The 14,910-nt window shown below is 35.0% G+C and overlaps 1 protein-coding gene and 1 long non-coding RNA gene across 3 annotated transcripts; both read left to right on the top strand.

The window, feature by feature from the left end:
- The first annotated feature begins 239 nt into the window (after positions 1-239).
- Positions 240-5,619, top strand: LOC132618802 (uncharacterized). The gene is made up of 4 exons (XR_009574324.1): positions 240-475; positions 4,137-4,205; positions 4,760-4,845; positions 5,074-5,619. It is a non-coding gene; the product is annotated as an uncharacterized LOC132618802 (long non-coding RNA).
- Positions 5,620-6,740: 1,121 nt separating this feature from the next.
- Positions 6,741-13,412, top strand: LOC132618859 (protein Brevis radix-like 4). 2 transcript variants are annotated; one of them, XM_060333860.1, is made up of 6 exons: positions 6,741-7,301; positions 7,446-7,617; positions 7,935-8,326; positions 11,934-12,069; positions 12,183-12,568; positions 13,069-13,412. In XM_060333860.1, exons 2-6 carry the CDS (start codon positions 7,495-7,497, stop codon positions 13,148-13,150), a joined length of 1,119 nt encoding a protein of 372 aa, XP_060189843.1. In that variant the 5' UTR covers positions 6,741-7,301; positions 7,446-7,494; the 3' UTR covers positions 13,151-13,412. The 2 variants fall into 2 exon arrangements, with proteins under 2 accessions (XP_060189843.1, XP_060189842.1); XM_060333859.1 differs by having other exon boundaries at positions 6,742-7,617.
- The last annotated feature ends 1,498 nt before the right edge of the window (positions 13,413-14,910 follow it).

Raw genomic sequence — 14,910 nt, 5'->3', positions numbered from 1 at the left:
TATATATATATATATATATATATATATATATATATATATATATATATATGTATTTATTTTATGACACCGAGCCGCGCTATAGTCGGTCCGGTATGGCACCTATTTTGCACACCACTGCAGTTAGGTACAGTATGATGATAATAGCCCCAAAGAGCGGCTTAATAATGATGATGCACCCCCACAGTGTGGCTTATATATATGTATATGTTTTAGAAGAAAGCATGCATGTCATACGCCGTCAGAGGCATTCAGATGTACATGTTGACTCTCTTTTATCTCATGTTATCTTCATGTCTTTATTATGTTGTTTCTCACGCCTTATATACTCGGTACATTATCCATATTGACGTCCCTTTTGTCTGCGGATGCTGCGTTTCATGCCCGCAGGTCTTGAAATTCAGGTTGATGGCCTACCCAGTAGGATACCAGCTCAGCAGACAGTGTTGTTGCACTCCACTTGTTCCGGAGTTGCCATGTAAGTCAGTATGTCATATGTATGGGTATGGCGGGGCCCTGTCCTAACTATGTTTTGTCATGTACTCTAGTAGAGGCTTGTAGACAGTTATGTACAGTCAAATATTATATGGCCTTGTCAGCTTATGTACTATTGCATAGATGTATATGACGGCCCTGTCGACCTCGTCCAGTATGTCCAGCTTGTTATGTAGTTATGTCCTTTCAGACTTGTTTTATTTCAGTCTATCATTTCTGTGAGTCGACAGGTTATCTCACGGCGGCCCTAATGGCTCACCTATGCTTATGATTATGTTACGGATGTATGTCTAGTGGTACTCGGCAAGTAAGGCCAGGTGCCCGTCATAGCCTTCTAGTTTGGGTCGTGACAAAAGTGCTATCAGAGCAGTTCTGTCCTAGGGTTGTCTACAAGCCGTGTCTAGTAGAGTCTTGTTTATGCGTGTGTTGTGCACCACACTTATAAACAGGAGGCTGCACGGCATTTAAGGTGGTTACTTTTGTTCCTTATTCTAGATTGTGCTATAGAGCCGAGTCATAGGATATGAAATTCTTAACCCTAACCTTTGCTGATCTTATAGTTGGAAGATGACTTATTCGGGAAGAACTACAGATGGTCCGAGGGCTGAAGTGACCATGGGGTTGGGAGTGAGTTACTCTCTAGAGGAGGACCCAATTGAGGATATATCCTCTATTGAGAAGGACCTTTCTGAGATCATATCTTTTATGAAAACAGACCTGTCTGAGATTCGGAGTGATTCAGTACTATAGGTATCGTTGACCTTGATGAGTGTAGAGGAGCCAGGAAGAGGTCCGATGTCACCAGTTTCACCTTTGGCTCCAGCTGGCAAGAAAGAAGAAGAACAATACCGGGAGTTGATCCCCAAGCTTTGTACCATGGTTGACCATCGGAGGGTGCAGGGCTTTCTGAGAGACCGAGGAGTTTGCAGCCTGAGAGCCTAACTAATCGAGACTTGACGTCATCTATAAAACAAGGTTCGAATGAATATGGTAGCCAGACCACGAGGGTCAGTATAGTTTGTACGTTTGTAAAGGTTCCGAGTGGCGATGAACAGCCAATGGAGGGACAACAAGAAGAAGAATTTCCCCAGCCCATGTTAGAACGATTTGTGCCAGATCAAAGCTCTAGAGTAGGGCTATGGCAAGGTTCGCATCCGTCGGGATTTTCAGACCAGAGCGACTGAGGATTGAAGGTATATTCACCGCTTTGATAAAATGTTAGAATTAAATGAGTGTGATTCTGAAATGTTTTATCTTAAGCAACAACAATAAGTCGTAAAGCCCCAAAGTTACATCTAGAAAAGGAAAAAGGGTAGTGTTAATAGAAGAACCTTAAGTGGAATCTGTGGTTAGACTGCAGGTTAAGATTGTGAGTATGTTGATAAAACAGTAAAGACATGTTTTTGTAATAAGAAGATGATATGATTAGATGGTCGTTGTAATTGCTTCAAAGGAAAGATATAGAAAGGCTATGTATGTGTTTCAGTAAGACACCTAAGTCTTATTATGTAAATGGTCTGCGAACAAGAAGGTAAAACATAAAAGGTGGAATAAGAAAGGAGTGTAGATTACAAGGATTGTAATGTTTATGGCCATACAACACTGAATTTTAAGATTTGTACTAAGATAGTTTTTCTGGTTGGACAATGAATGGGATCGAAATATTCAGAAAAGATAGAAGAACGACAAGTATTATTCATTAAGATGTATTTTGATGGAAGTTTTCTTACTCATGGTTCGATATTGATAAAGATGTTATAACGCTATATGAGTGTAAGGGTATGCGAATTATGAGCTGTTTTTGAAGAAGATAGAGCTGCATTTTCTTTTTAAGGAAAAATTATGGGAAGGATCGGAGTATGCCTTAATATGACACTTGAGCAATTACGCAAATGATTTATGAGCCAATGAAGTAAAGAAACAGTATAGATTATATCGTTAAAGATGTTATGCAGGGACATGAGTATAAAAGTATATGAGTCATGGGTTTTTCAAAGGAATGTATAAGACGAAAGGTAGGACCAAGGTATAGGGGATTATCCTTCAGGAAGTTTTACGACAACGGGATTATTGAGTTAGTAATGTAAGGCTATATTGCTAATGGGGGGAAAATAAGAAATGTCTCGAGAAGGTTATCTAGAATAAAAGCAAGGGGCGAGGAACCAAGAAGGTAGAAATAGAATCCAGAGAGGATGGAAAATGAAGAAGTTTAAGGTTGCAAAGTGATACAAGCTATGTTTGTCCTTAGCGATGAATTAGTAATCTAAAGGAGGTCTACTAAAAAGTCGAACGTCTATACAACGAAGAGATGTCAACGATCAGGATAGACCTATGAGAAGAAATCTTGTGCTAGCTATCATTACAGTGATAGGTAAAGAGAAAGATAATTACTAGAAAAAGGGTAAGGGAAACCATAAAAACCTCTTTGATAAGAGGTGGAACCGGTACGTCAATCAGAGTATGTGACCTTTATATGTATATGCACCACACCTGAATAGATGGACTAAAAGATGAGTAGCTACTGTCAAGATTAATCGCGAAAACGTTAGGAATATGTACTTATAGGAAATGGGAAGATAAATGGGATATTAACCGTAAAACGTTGGACCATTACCTTAAGGGGGGAAGACGAGACGATAAGTATTAGGTCAGAAGTATGCTTAGAAAGATGGTAACTGGAAGGGGTTAGAAACCACTTCAAAGAAATCCCACTAGCGAAAATATAAGTTGTAGGAACGAATGGCTAATAGAAGTAAGTTAAAAGCAAAACTAACTTTGAAGAGTAAGAAAAATCTATACTATATTAAAAGGAAATAATAAGAAATAATATTAAGTCAGGTGACAAGCTAATAAAAGGCACATGACAATATAATCATATCAAGTCTGGATCTGAACCGTGAAAGTTTTATACATGCAACCTTTGGGACAAATACATTTTAAGACCTTTGTGCTTCTATTTTAATCGTTCATTATCTAGCGTCAGATACTTACGGCAATCTTAGAATGTATGTTCTTCGCGTTATTCGACTAGACAAGAAACATATGGATACAACTTATTATTAATTTGTTGTTGTCTTTCGTGGAATTGAAGTGAGAAAATACACTTTTTTTTTTCTTCTCCAGCTGATTTTGCGGTAGCTTCGTCACTTTTATAACCCCTGATAATTGACGTACATTACTTGAAACCTCTAGATGATAATAATTCAAGCAAATTGGTTGATTTATTTGATCAGCTAATGTAAAAGCATACTTTTAGTCTATATGGACTTGTAGGAGTATTTTTTACTATAAAATTCACACTTAAGTTTAAACAAAAAAGCGCTACAAAATATATTTTTGAGGAGTAGCACGTCTCTCACAAGTAGAAACTATCTAAAGTTTAGGGTTGCGTATATGAGAAGCCATGATGTGAATGAGATTTTTTTTGGTCTCTCTTTAATTTCATTTTTATTGTCAGGTAAGCTGGACGACTTTTTGTAAAAAGTTGTTGCAAGCCGTTAAAGATATTAGCAAAGCTAAATGAGTTGGTTGACTTTTTGCCTGATTCAGAAATTGAACTTTTTGAAGTTGAGTTCTCTTCTTTTGTTGTTAGGTTTTTGACTCAAAACGTTGATGTGTGATTTTTCTGGTTTTGTTATTCGCAGGAAATGAGATTTGAATCAAAAGTGATGAGTAAACATACTGACAGAAAGTTGAGTTTTTGTGGTTGTCAGGTATGTGAAATCAATTGCCAGTAGCCACTTTGAGGGCTTTTATGCATTTGCTTCTGTAGTTGATTTCTTTTAATAGTTGTTATTTTTATTTCTTCTGCTGAATTTTTTAGCAAGAAATTTTTTTATGCAATACTCTATCTTTGCAACTAGAGGATAGGTATATTATTTTCTTTCAAAAATTCCTTCGAAAGTAAGGTAATGAACAATATTGCTTTCTAGAGTTCCTTCATTTTTGGAGGACGTCCACAATAATTGTCAGATTTGTGTTGCATGCTTTTATTGTGATTTTTGCCCTTGGAGTATAAAAGATTGTATACTGTTTGAAATAATGAAGCTGTAGCAGCTGCATATACCTCCTTGATTGTGCATTTTTCATTGAATGTTGACCTTTTGCATATGGTTTTGATGGGGTATTTGTGCATATTACCGTTGATTATAAACTTTCACAAGTTACATTTATAATTACTCTCACCACTACTTCGTTGGGGCAATACATGATATACTTGTTAAGTGTTCCATATACTTACTCTTCTTTCTCTGTGCTTTATGTGCAGATTTAAGTTTGAGCACCAACAACGTTCGTGAGTGAGATCCATTATATTGCTTCCGTTGCAGTGGTGAACTACCAGCTTTGTTCGCGGTGACTCAAATTATCTATCTTACTTATGTATTTCTTTTAGATAGTGATGTATTATTTCCACTCTTAGTAGCTTATGACTCAGTTGAACCAAGTTCTTGGGTTATTTTTTATATTCTGCATTGTATGAGATATTGTATGATTCTGATTATTTTATCGCTATCTTTATTAGATTTTATATTATTTATGATCTGTGATAAATTTTTTTAATGTTTTTGGTTCGTTTAACAGGGATACAAAATGCTAATAACGACTTTGGGGTATCATGCTTAGGGGTACTAGTGTTGTACTCATACTACACTTGATGCGCTCTTGTACAAATACTGATCCAGGCTTCAGTCTAAGATTTCATGGCTGATCGAGAGTCAGTGATTCGAGACTTTCAAGGTGAGCTACATGGTCGTTTGTGGCCCCTGAGACTCTCTTCCTATTTATTTTCTGTACTTAATTTCTACCAGGTGGTTCGCATACCGATGGGAAAGTGGTGCCATCATGACCGTGAATGGGTCGTGACACACATACAAAGAAGCAAAATAAACACTTAAAGTATTCTTTAAGTTTGAAATTAATTTTATATTCTGTTTGGTAGAAGGTAAAAGTTTATTTCTTTTACTAAAGAGAGTATAAAATTAATCTCAAAGTTAATCCTGAATATCTCACCTTATCCTTTAAGCTTGATATTATTTTATCCATATGATAGGTGGAATAAAATAATTCCAGGACTATAATCCCAGGATAACTTAGTCCGCTTACCAAACAACCCCTTATAGTTTAAGTAGGCACCAGTGTAATCAAATATTTTTCACTTTATTTGAAATATTTGAAGATAGAATTGTGTTTGGTTATACTTTTTGCAAAGAATATTTGGTTGTTTGAATGTATTTTTTCTAAAAAAAAAAAGAAAGTAAAATAGGATTTATACCCCTCAATTTCTATAAACTAGCAAAACGACCCAACTTGATTAATTTACTGAAGCATATTGCCAAATTTGCTCTAAAAGAGTAATATCTCATAGTGGATAATCACATAACGTCATAAATTGGATCTCATATACTTTTTTTAAGTACAACAAAAATTGTTTCACTGATTCAAATGTGATTAATATATGTTTTACTCTTTCTAAAATCTATCTAATAATCAAAACTCAATTAAAAAGATCCGACTCCATGCGATGCAAAACTCAAACTGGTGCACACTTGGTCAAATTGAAATGATGTCATTTTTTATAAAAATAAAAAATTTAGGGCAAAATTGGAAAAAAAAGGTAAAATAAAAAGTGAGATAGAAAAGGTGAAGAGGTTTTGAGGTGGTTTTCAAGAATTGTCAAGGCCAAATGGTGATAATGAAAAAAACAAAAAATTCGAAAAAAGGTGAATAATTCTCATGGACAAACAACTTAGTATCAAGTAAAGTCTTTCTTACACTCCCTCTGCTTCAATTGTTTTTATCTTAATTTAACTCGGCACGAAATTTTAAGAAGTAAGAATTTTTCTTGTGATATTAAACTAAAAATATATATAATATACTAAAATATCTTTTAAATTTATGATCTTAAATATGCCATGTGGGATATGAAAATTAAAGAGTTATCAGATTAGTTTTTTTTTTTTTTTTTTTTTTTTAAATAGACTAAAAAAAAGTTGTTTAAATTTCACTTTGAAAGAGTATTTTCATTCTTTCACAGCATAAATTTAAATTAATTAAATCAGTAAACTTCAAGCACCAATGATTTAAAAAGAAATTCGCACCAGTAAGTAGACTTTTGGCCGGTAGATGGTAACACGGATCCCTATGTGCTGCAATCTTTTCAAACTCAAAAATGAAGAATATATATATGTGCCCAATAAAGAGACCCCAAAAAAGGAATTACATAACGAAAAAGAAAAAGAAACAAGAACGACATAGCTAGTGTAGTTCTATAAGTGGAGTCTGAAGAGTATAGTGTGTACGTAAATCTTATCTCTATCTTGACAAATAGAGAGACTATTTTTGATAGACCATCAGCTCAAGTAACACAGAAGCAATATCTTGATAGCAAGAAAAATAAAATAGAAAAGACAACCAGTAACAATAGAAAACTAAGAATAAGAGATATACGAATATTGAAATAAAAATACGAAAAATAGACAGAAAAAGAAAAAGAAAAAGAAAAAGAAGAAGAGAAAGTAAAAGCAAATAGAACTTAGCTTAGCCCCAATAGGTTCCTACTCTGTTAAAGCCAACACTAATAAATTCTTTCCAATTTCTTCATCTTCAAGCTCTTAGTAGCCATTGTTTCTCTTCCCTTAATTTCTGAACCATCCATCTGTACAACTGAGACTCTCTTCATAATTTTTTTTTCTTATTTCTTGGTTTTAAGTTTAGAATAAATGATTTAGTTGACTGTTGCTTCAGGGGTGTCTTACTTAATGTACTACAGGAATCTCTTTGATGGCGCAATTTAAGGGAACGCATTAAAAGTGCGCACTTCATTTTTCCTTATTACCCTCTTCCTCTTATACAATATTTCTTCATATTCCACCCATACTCTCTAATTACCCTTCTCTTCCAATTTCTTCAATTCACCCAAATATTCATTGCATTTGTTGATTCCCCTGTTTTAGGTGCTTTTCAACTTCAATTTGGCAATTAAGAATTTAATTGTGTAGAGAGATGCTTACGTGTATAGCTCGTTCGAAGCAAGCGAGCGATGATTCGCTTGATCATCAACCTGAGAAATTCAATCCTAATGCTGCTCCGGCCAATAAACAAGCCGTTAAAACACTCACTTCTCAGGTACATACATTTCTCATATACTTATTAATCACCATTAGATATGGCACAAGCATATATTAATTGATTGGATGAACAAGTATTTAATTTCTACATTTATATATATACACATTGAAGGAGGGACCTTGGAGCAACAGTAAAATTGTTTCTTGTGTGATCCATAAGCCAATAGGTTCGAACCGCAGAAATAACTATTGTTGCTTGCATTAGATTACATTGTTTACATACTAACACGCAAGAATGTCTTAATAAAATTAATAGCATAAAGCCAAATTTTAATATGAGGCTTTTAAAATATGCATCAAATTGTGTCATTGTAGATCAAGGACATGGCATTGAAAGCATCAGGAGCATACAAGCAATGCAGTCCATGTGCTACAACTCAGCCAACTCTCCGAAAAAACGGAAGCCAAAACGACTCAGACTCGTCTACATCGTTGGATAAATTCCGGTGGTCATACAAGAGAACAGGGAGTTCAAGTTCCAGCTCGACGACGGCGGGGAGGAAGGAACTGGAGGCAAGGCTGAAAGGGATATCGAGTGGTGAAGTTACGCCGGTATCGGCGTCAGCTAGTGGGCGGCGAATTGAAACGGTCGTGTTTGTTGAAGAAAGTGAGCCGAAAGAGTGGGTGGCTCAAGTCGAACCGGGTGTGCTAATCACTTTTGTTTCGTTACCACGTGGCGGCAATGATCTCAAACGCATTCGATTCAGGTACTCTTTCACGAAATTTTTAATTATTATACTAATTATCAGAGAATTTGTCTTAATCGTTTTCTTATTATTTAATTTATTACTCTCTCCGTCTCAATTTAAGTGTACTACTTTTCTTTTTTATATGTCTATAAAGAGAGTGTCTTTCTATATTTAGTAAGTTGATAAATTAAACATTATGCATGTCAAAGTTTATAATTACAAGATTTAAAAATCTCATTTTATTTTTTGAATTTTGTATCTAGTCCTAAAACACTTAAATTGAAACGAAGGGAGTACTATTTTCATTTGTTTTTGTTATTCATGAGTGGGGAACCATTACTTGGTACTTAATTCGATTTAATAATTTTGTTGGACCATTGTTTATTTTCTCTTTGATGGACCAACAACTTTATAGCCGTCTATATCTTATAGGTTAGACGAATTGTTAGTGGAATTTATTCACATTGGGGATAGAGGCGCGGATCCAGATTTTCATCAAGGGGTTAAAAAATAAAAATGTAGTATCTGAAATTTGAACTTTCAAATTTTAAATTCTCTTAGTCATTGAACCAAGCTCTAATCTTTTATTTAAGGGATTCAAAATTTATCTATTACATAAAAAATAAAAAAAAATTATCTCATATATACAACGTAATTTTTTACCACAGACTCTCTTAGATCCGCCTCTGACTAGGGAAGTACTTCGGAATTTCATTTTCTTTTCTTTTATCCCCTAGTTAGATGGTAAAGGACATAATTTGGGCCTAGAATGTTCTTGGTTGTCAATAGTAATTCTTAAAAGTCCTCTTTAACCACTTAAAGAAAAATATTAGGATACATTTCTTGACTACATAAAGGAGAATGACTAGTTAAACTCCATGGTCTCCAATTGAGCCTTAACCGAGGAATAAGAAGAGCTATTTTACTTTTGAGTACAACTTGCATGTTTCATTTTGTATTAAGTGTGAGTTGATTGGTAGAACTCTTACCATGTACAGTAGTACTATTGAAGAGAAATATACCACAGAATTCTGAATTCTTTATAAGAATTGGACAATCATTCTCTTTGAACTAGCTTCTCTTTGAACTAGCTTTTGAGGTATGAATAAGGCGCAAGCCCTAATTTGACAACTATTCAAGTGTGAGTCGAATCACTGTAGATAAAGTAGGAGTAGCATCTATTCATGAAAGGATGCATTACAAAACAGAAGTACAAAATGTCAGAGAAAAAAGAGTGATGCCTATGGCGTTTACAAAACATTTTTGTGAGTATTTGGTTTGAATGATTTGATTTTGGCTTTTTGTGGTGATAGAATTTGTTTTATGTTTTGAATTTTTGTTTCATTTAGGGGGAAAACGAGTGTAAATTTCTTTTTTTTCAAAGACAAAAAGGTTTGTTTTTGTGGGTTAAAAATTGTTATACCTATTGAAAGGACTCCTCTGTTTCGATTTGTTTGTCTTGGTTACTATTTGGACAATTAAAGTATATTTTCTTTGATAATAATAATTTTCAATTGTTAACTATTATAATACTTTTTATGTAGTTTCTAGGTATTTAAATTTTATTTCGAAAAAGATAAAATTTTTATAATCGATACCAAACATTTGTTAGTTTGTCCATCCTACTCCGAATTAAGCCAAACAAATTGAAATAGAGGAAGTATTAATTGTCACCTAACCATCTTTTGTCATAATATGTAATTCTAAAATTAGTGGAGAACGAATTATCACAGTCCAGGATGTATATCCAATTGTCGGTGTTCACAGTGGAGATTAATGGTTCCTTTCAAAGTTTCAAACCCAAACTATGTGGCTAGTAAATGAATGTCGTATTGTTATTGTCAATTAGCAACAGTTTATGGTCAAAGTGACATGAAAGAGCAATTCATTTGTGTTTCGGTCGGTCTTTGCAAAAAAGTTTACCTGTGATTATTACCAAAAGAAAGCGTGCTAAAAGTTAATTTTGACGCCCCACCCAATACTACCTTTTTTAACCTCTGTTCATACGAAGAAATGAGTAGGTGCTAGTGGTAATTATAACCTCCGATCATGAAAAAAAAGGGTGCAACAAGAAAATAAGATTCCTTTCAAATTAAAGTCTAAAAAGGAAAAAAATCATCAAGCACTTTGGTGGGCCAGTTTTGATTGTGTTGGCAAAAACCTTTTACTAATGTTGTCTTCTTGTCGGGAGTTGCCACCCCCTTTCATTTTCAATCTTTGATCATGAGTAGTTCTTCCATTTTGTCATCTTGTAAGTACTTGGCTGTCAAAGTTTTGTCTCTCAAGACATTTATTCACACTTGTTTTGCCACACAATGTAAATAGTGACAACCGGCGTGGAAAATCACTAGGAGAAAAGTCTATGTTAAGGTTGTGACCCTAGAAAGTGGGAGCCAAGACTTTTGCAATTGAATACTGTAGGCCTCACCTTAATTAGTGGAAGCCGTGCATCACAAGATTTGTGAAGTGTGATAGTCTATAACCTTCCTAATTATCACTAAAAAATATAAAATACAATTGTGAAAGAAATACCGTTCAAATTCTTTTTTTTTTCAGAAACAGCCTCGCTCTACCCTACAAAGTTAAAGGTAAGGTTTGCGTACATCGTACTTTTTCCGGACTCCACGCGTGAGATTACATGGGATATGTTGTTGTTTGTTGTTGATTGTGACAGAGTTGATCAATCATTGATGAACGGTATTTCTTAATAATCTGTTCAATGGCCTGTGAGTCACTATCCATCCCCGTGAAATAAATTTAATCATTTTCTTGGTTGGTGAAGGATAGGATGTCCTCTAAGCAAAGTCAAAGGCTATGCATTTTATCCATGCATTAAAGCCAGTTTTTGAGTTATTGGTCCCCTTAAATTATGAAGGGAATCCCCTTTGTCTAAAAGCTTGTGTGAGTGGTAGGCCATGAAAGAGGACACTTACTCCATAACATAATCTACTAATTACATCACTTGCTATAATGTCTTAGGAATTTTGACCGCCAGACTATGGCTAATTTAGTTTTCTTTCTTTGGTTCCCGCTTCAACATTTCTACCTTCTTACTTTTCACGAAATAATTACTACTTCTTCCGTTCCAATTTATGTGAAAGTGTTTGACCGGATATAAAGTTTAAGAATGAAAGAAAGACTTTTAAAGCTTGTTGTAAAAAATAAGCTATATATATATTAGTGTGACTTTAGATCATCTCATTAGAGGTAAATTAGAAAGTTTAAAATCAAATTGTTACTATATAGAGATGTGTCATTTAGTTTGAAACAGACTAAAAAGGAAGGAGTGTCACATAATTTGAGATGGAGGGAGTAATAATCTAAACATTCAGCTGGTAATGGTTTCAGCTTAGCAGGTGCTCTTAAGGTGCATTGCATAAACCACAATGCCCATGAATCAAATAGGCAACCAATGAACTATTATCATGTCGAAAAAAAGTCCTGTTACCTCATGTATGTTCACTTTACAAAAACGTGGTTTGACAAAACTTCAAGAAAATGAAAAGGAGGAGCTTATGTATGTCTTATTAACGGAAAAATAGTTGCATGTTCTAAATTAAGGATTTTTTCGGATAGATCATAGATGAAGCCGAATTTCTGACTCATGGTTATTTTGTTATAATAGTCGAGAAATGTTTAATAAATACCAAGCTCAAAGATGGTGGTCAGAGAATTGTGAGAAGGTAATGGAGCTTTATAATGTCCAAAGGTTGAATCGCCAAGCTTTTCCCCTGCCAACACCTCCAAGATCTGAAGACGAGGTACCCATCTAATTCCCGCTTCATGGTGTTTAAGTGTGTCAAATATCTGTTCCTTTATATTAGTCCTTTTTTGCTTTATCATGAATATCAATCAACTCTTCATTCTTTTGTAGATTTCAAAAATCGAATCCATTGAAGACAGTCCTGTGACACCCCCGCTCACTAAAGAACGACTACCCCGTACTTTGTTCCGTCCAATGTATTCATCTTCAGATTCTCTTGAACTACACTCGACCCATTCTCGCTATAATTATGACTCTTGCGGTGTCTCCTCAACTCCAAAACTCTCAAGCATCAGTGGAACAAAGACGGAGATATCATCAATGGATGCCTCTATTCGGACTAGCACATCAAGAGATGCAGATCGCTCTGGAGAGCTATCCATCAGCAATGCTAGTGATCTTGAAACCGAATGGGTTGAACAAGATGAGCCTGGAGTTTACATCACCATACGATCTCTACCAGATGGCAAAAGAGAACTCAAACGTGTCAGATTCAGGTTAGTTTCGTCTCTCTGATTAGAGAACTCAAACAGGCATATTTGATTGCACTAGCACATTTAATATTTCAAGTTACATCTTCTTAAATGACCTAAGGGTAATGATGTGAGTGCAGTAATATGGACCTACTAGGCAAGCCTAGTTATGCAAGTGGACCTATAAGAACAGTGTCAAAATTATTGCCTCAAAATGCTTATTATTACAGCTGCACCTCTGTCCATTTTGGTAATAAGAATTAGACCATTCTCAGTTCAGTTTTCATCATAACATGCTTGATGAAGTATTGTGTAGATGTATTTCACATACATATTTAATTTCTTACACGTTTTTAAAATGCGTTGATGGTAAGAAGAAAAGCGTATAGAGAAAACTGCACTAATTATATTTTACTGTATACATTAAGGACATGGTCTTTGAGCTACTTTTGCCTCTCTTTATTTGTTCTCATTGTATAATCTTTCTGATTGAGGCTGATATAAGCTTATGCATGTGGATGCAGCCGAGAAAAATTTGGAGAAGTGCATGCCAGGTTATGGTGGGAAGAGAATCGTGCTAGGATACACAAACAATATCTGGGATGAGAGCGCTTATTATTGCGAATATTGCTATATTTCCTGTTGGTTGCCAATTAAGGAGATGTGGCCTACATGGGTGTTACACTTCTTTGGCAATGCTCATGGTATTCATTATACATATGTGGAGTCAGAGATTAGTATAAGAGAGGCAATATACAAAGAAGAATCTAAGCTTTGTTACCTTTGCAAACAGCCACCTAGGTTGTTCGCATGTTCTTTCTTTCTTTGTTTTTGTTTAATTTCCTTCATCTAAATTATGGCCGGGGGGCGGGGGGTTGGGGGGGGGGGGGGGCGCAATTTGTGGGTATAAGATTTTAAGGGTTGAGAATTTTGATGTTGATTCCAAAAAGAAGAAGAGATTTTAATTTTAATGTTGGATATGCAAAAATGTTAATAATCAAGGTGGAAGAGTCTCTTCTCTGCTATCAAGCTGTCCTACCTTGACTTTCTTCCCCTCTTCTGTTTTAAGCTTAAATTTGTTGCACGCGGATACATAGTCCGTGAGAGATCTCTCAAGGCTAATCCTTTTTACTACTACTACGAGGAAATTAACGAGTGTGTAAAATATATATTTGTATTTTTGTTTTTGGTTTGCTGAAATACATGAATTTCTGTGTCATGCAGCACATCTTGCCTATTTTTCTCATTTGTTTGCACTTATTGGAGGTCTGAATCAGAATGGTTCAGACTTTAAGTCATTAAGTGCATTTGTTTGCATTAAGATCTAAGTATTTATTGGGTCTGAATAGGTCTTAATCATTAAGATCTTCAACCATGTCTTAATATCATTAAAATGTATTTTTATATGGAACCTTTTTATCACCAGCTCCAACCCCCACCCCAACCGTCCACCTCAACCCCACCCCACCACTAACCCCAATCCCACCCCACACCACCCACCACTAACCCCTACACCACACCACCACCCCTACTCCCCCACTACCCCTACCTCCCACCCCTCACCCCAATCACCCACCACCCCCACTCACCACCCACTACGATTACAAAACATCTCCACCATTACTAGTGAACATATATGTTTCATTTTTTTTATCAAATAATAGATATTTTTTATTAAATTTGTATTTATTTTCTACCATTTAGTTACTTTTTAATTTGAATCATATATTTATTATGTTTAAATAAATACATTATGCACATTCAGATATTGAAAAATAAACAATCTTAATCATTCAGTGTTAAGACCTAGAGACAACATCTTAATCATTTAGATGTGCATTCAGATTTAGAAATCTTAATCTTAATGAAAATAAATGCGGTCTTAATTTTGCTTCATATATTGACAGGTAAAGAATCTTACTAGTTATGTACTACTATAAATTTGTTAAGCTCTGCAAACTTTCATGCTGAGTTAGAGCTTTGGACTCTATAAGTAATTTGTATTTGGGCCTATTGAGAGTCTTTCATCCAACCTCCCCAAAACGAGCTCACAACTATAGAGCTGACAAGCCATATAAAAATGGGGAAAGAACGCACGTGCCCTCTTAAATCAAAATAATTATATACTCAAACCAAAATAATTACCTACACATACCCTCATGACTTTTGTACCCCCAGGAAAAATTAAAATTATTTACCCAAGATGTCTCCAAAATTATGATACTAAACATGGTATATAAATATACTGAGATGATATCATGGAAGACTGCTTCAGTCCTTTTCTAGTCCTCCATGATACCAACATGATATATAAAATATACTGAGATGGTATTATGGATGATCGTGTTCATTTATTCAAAATGACA

This window comes from Lycium barbarum, chromosome 11 (assembly GCF_019175385.1).
Source record: "Lycium barbarum isolate Lr01 chromosome 11, ASM1917538v2, whole genome shotgun sequence".
NCBI classification, from domain to species: domain Eukaryota; kingdom Viridiplantae; phylum Streptophyta; class Magnoliopsida; order Solanales; family Solanaceae; genus Lycium; species Lycium barbarum.
Note: the sequence above shows the minus strand (reverse complement) of the source record. Positions and strands in the feature narration are given on the sequence as shown.

What these genes read in the sequence shown, in the direction of transcription:
- LOC132618859 (XM_060333860.1), top strand. Translation starts at nt 7,495, where the DNA reads ATGCTTACGTGTATAGCTCGTTCGAAGCAAGCGAGCGATGATTCGCTT. An exon ending in TTAAAACACTCACTTCTCAG is followed by an intron (nt 7,618 to 7,934) that starts GTACATACATTT and finishes GTGTCATTGTAG; the next exon opens with ATCAAGGACATGGCATTGAA. An exon ending in CTCAAACGTGTCAGATTCAG is followed by an intron (nt 12,569 to 13,068) that starts GTTAGTTTCGTC and finishes ATGTGGATGCAG; the next exon opens with CCGAGAAAAATTTGGAGAAG.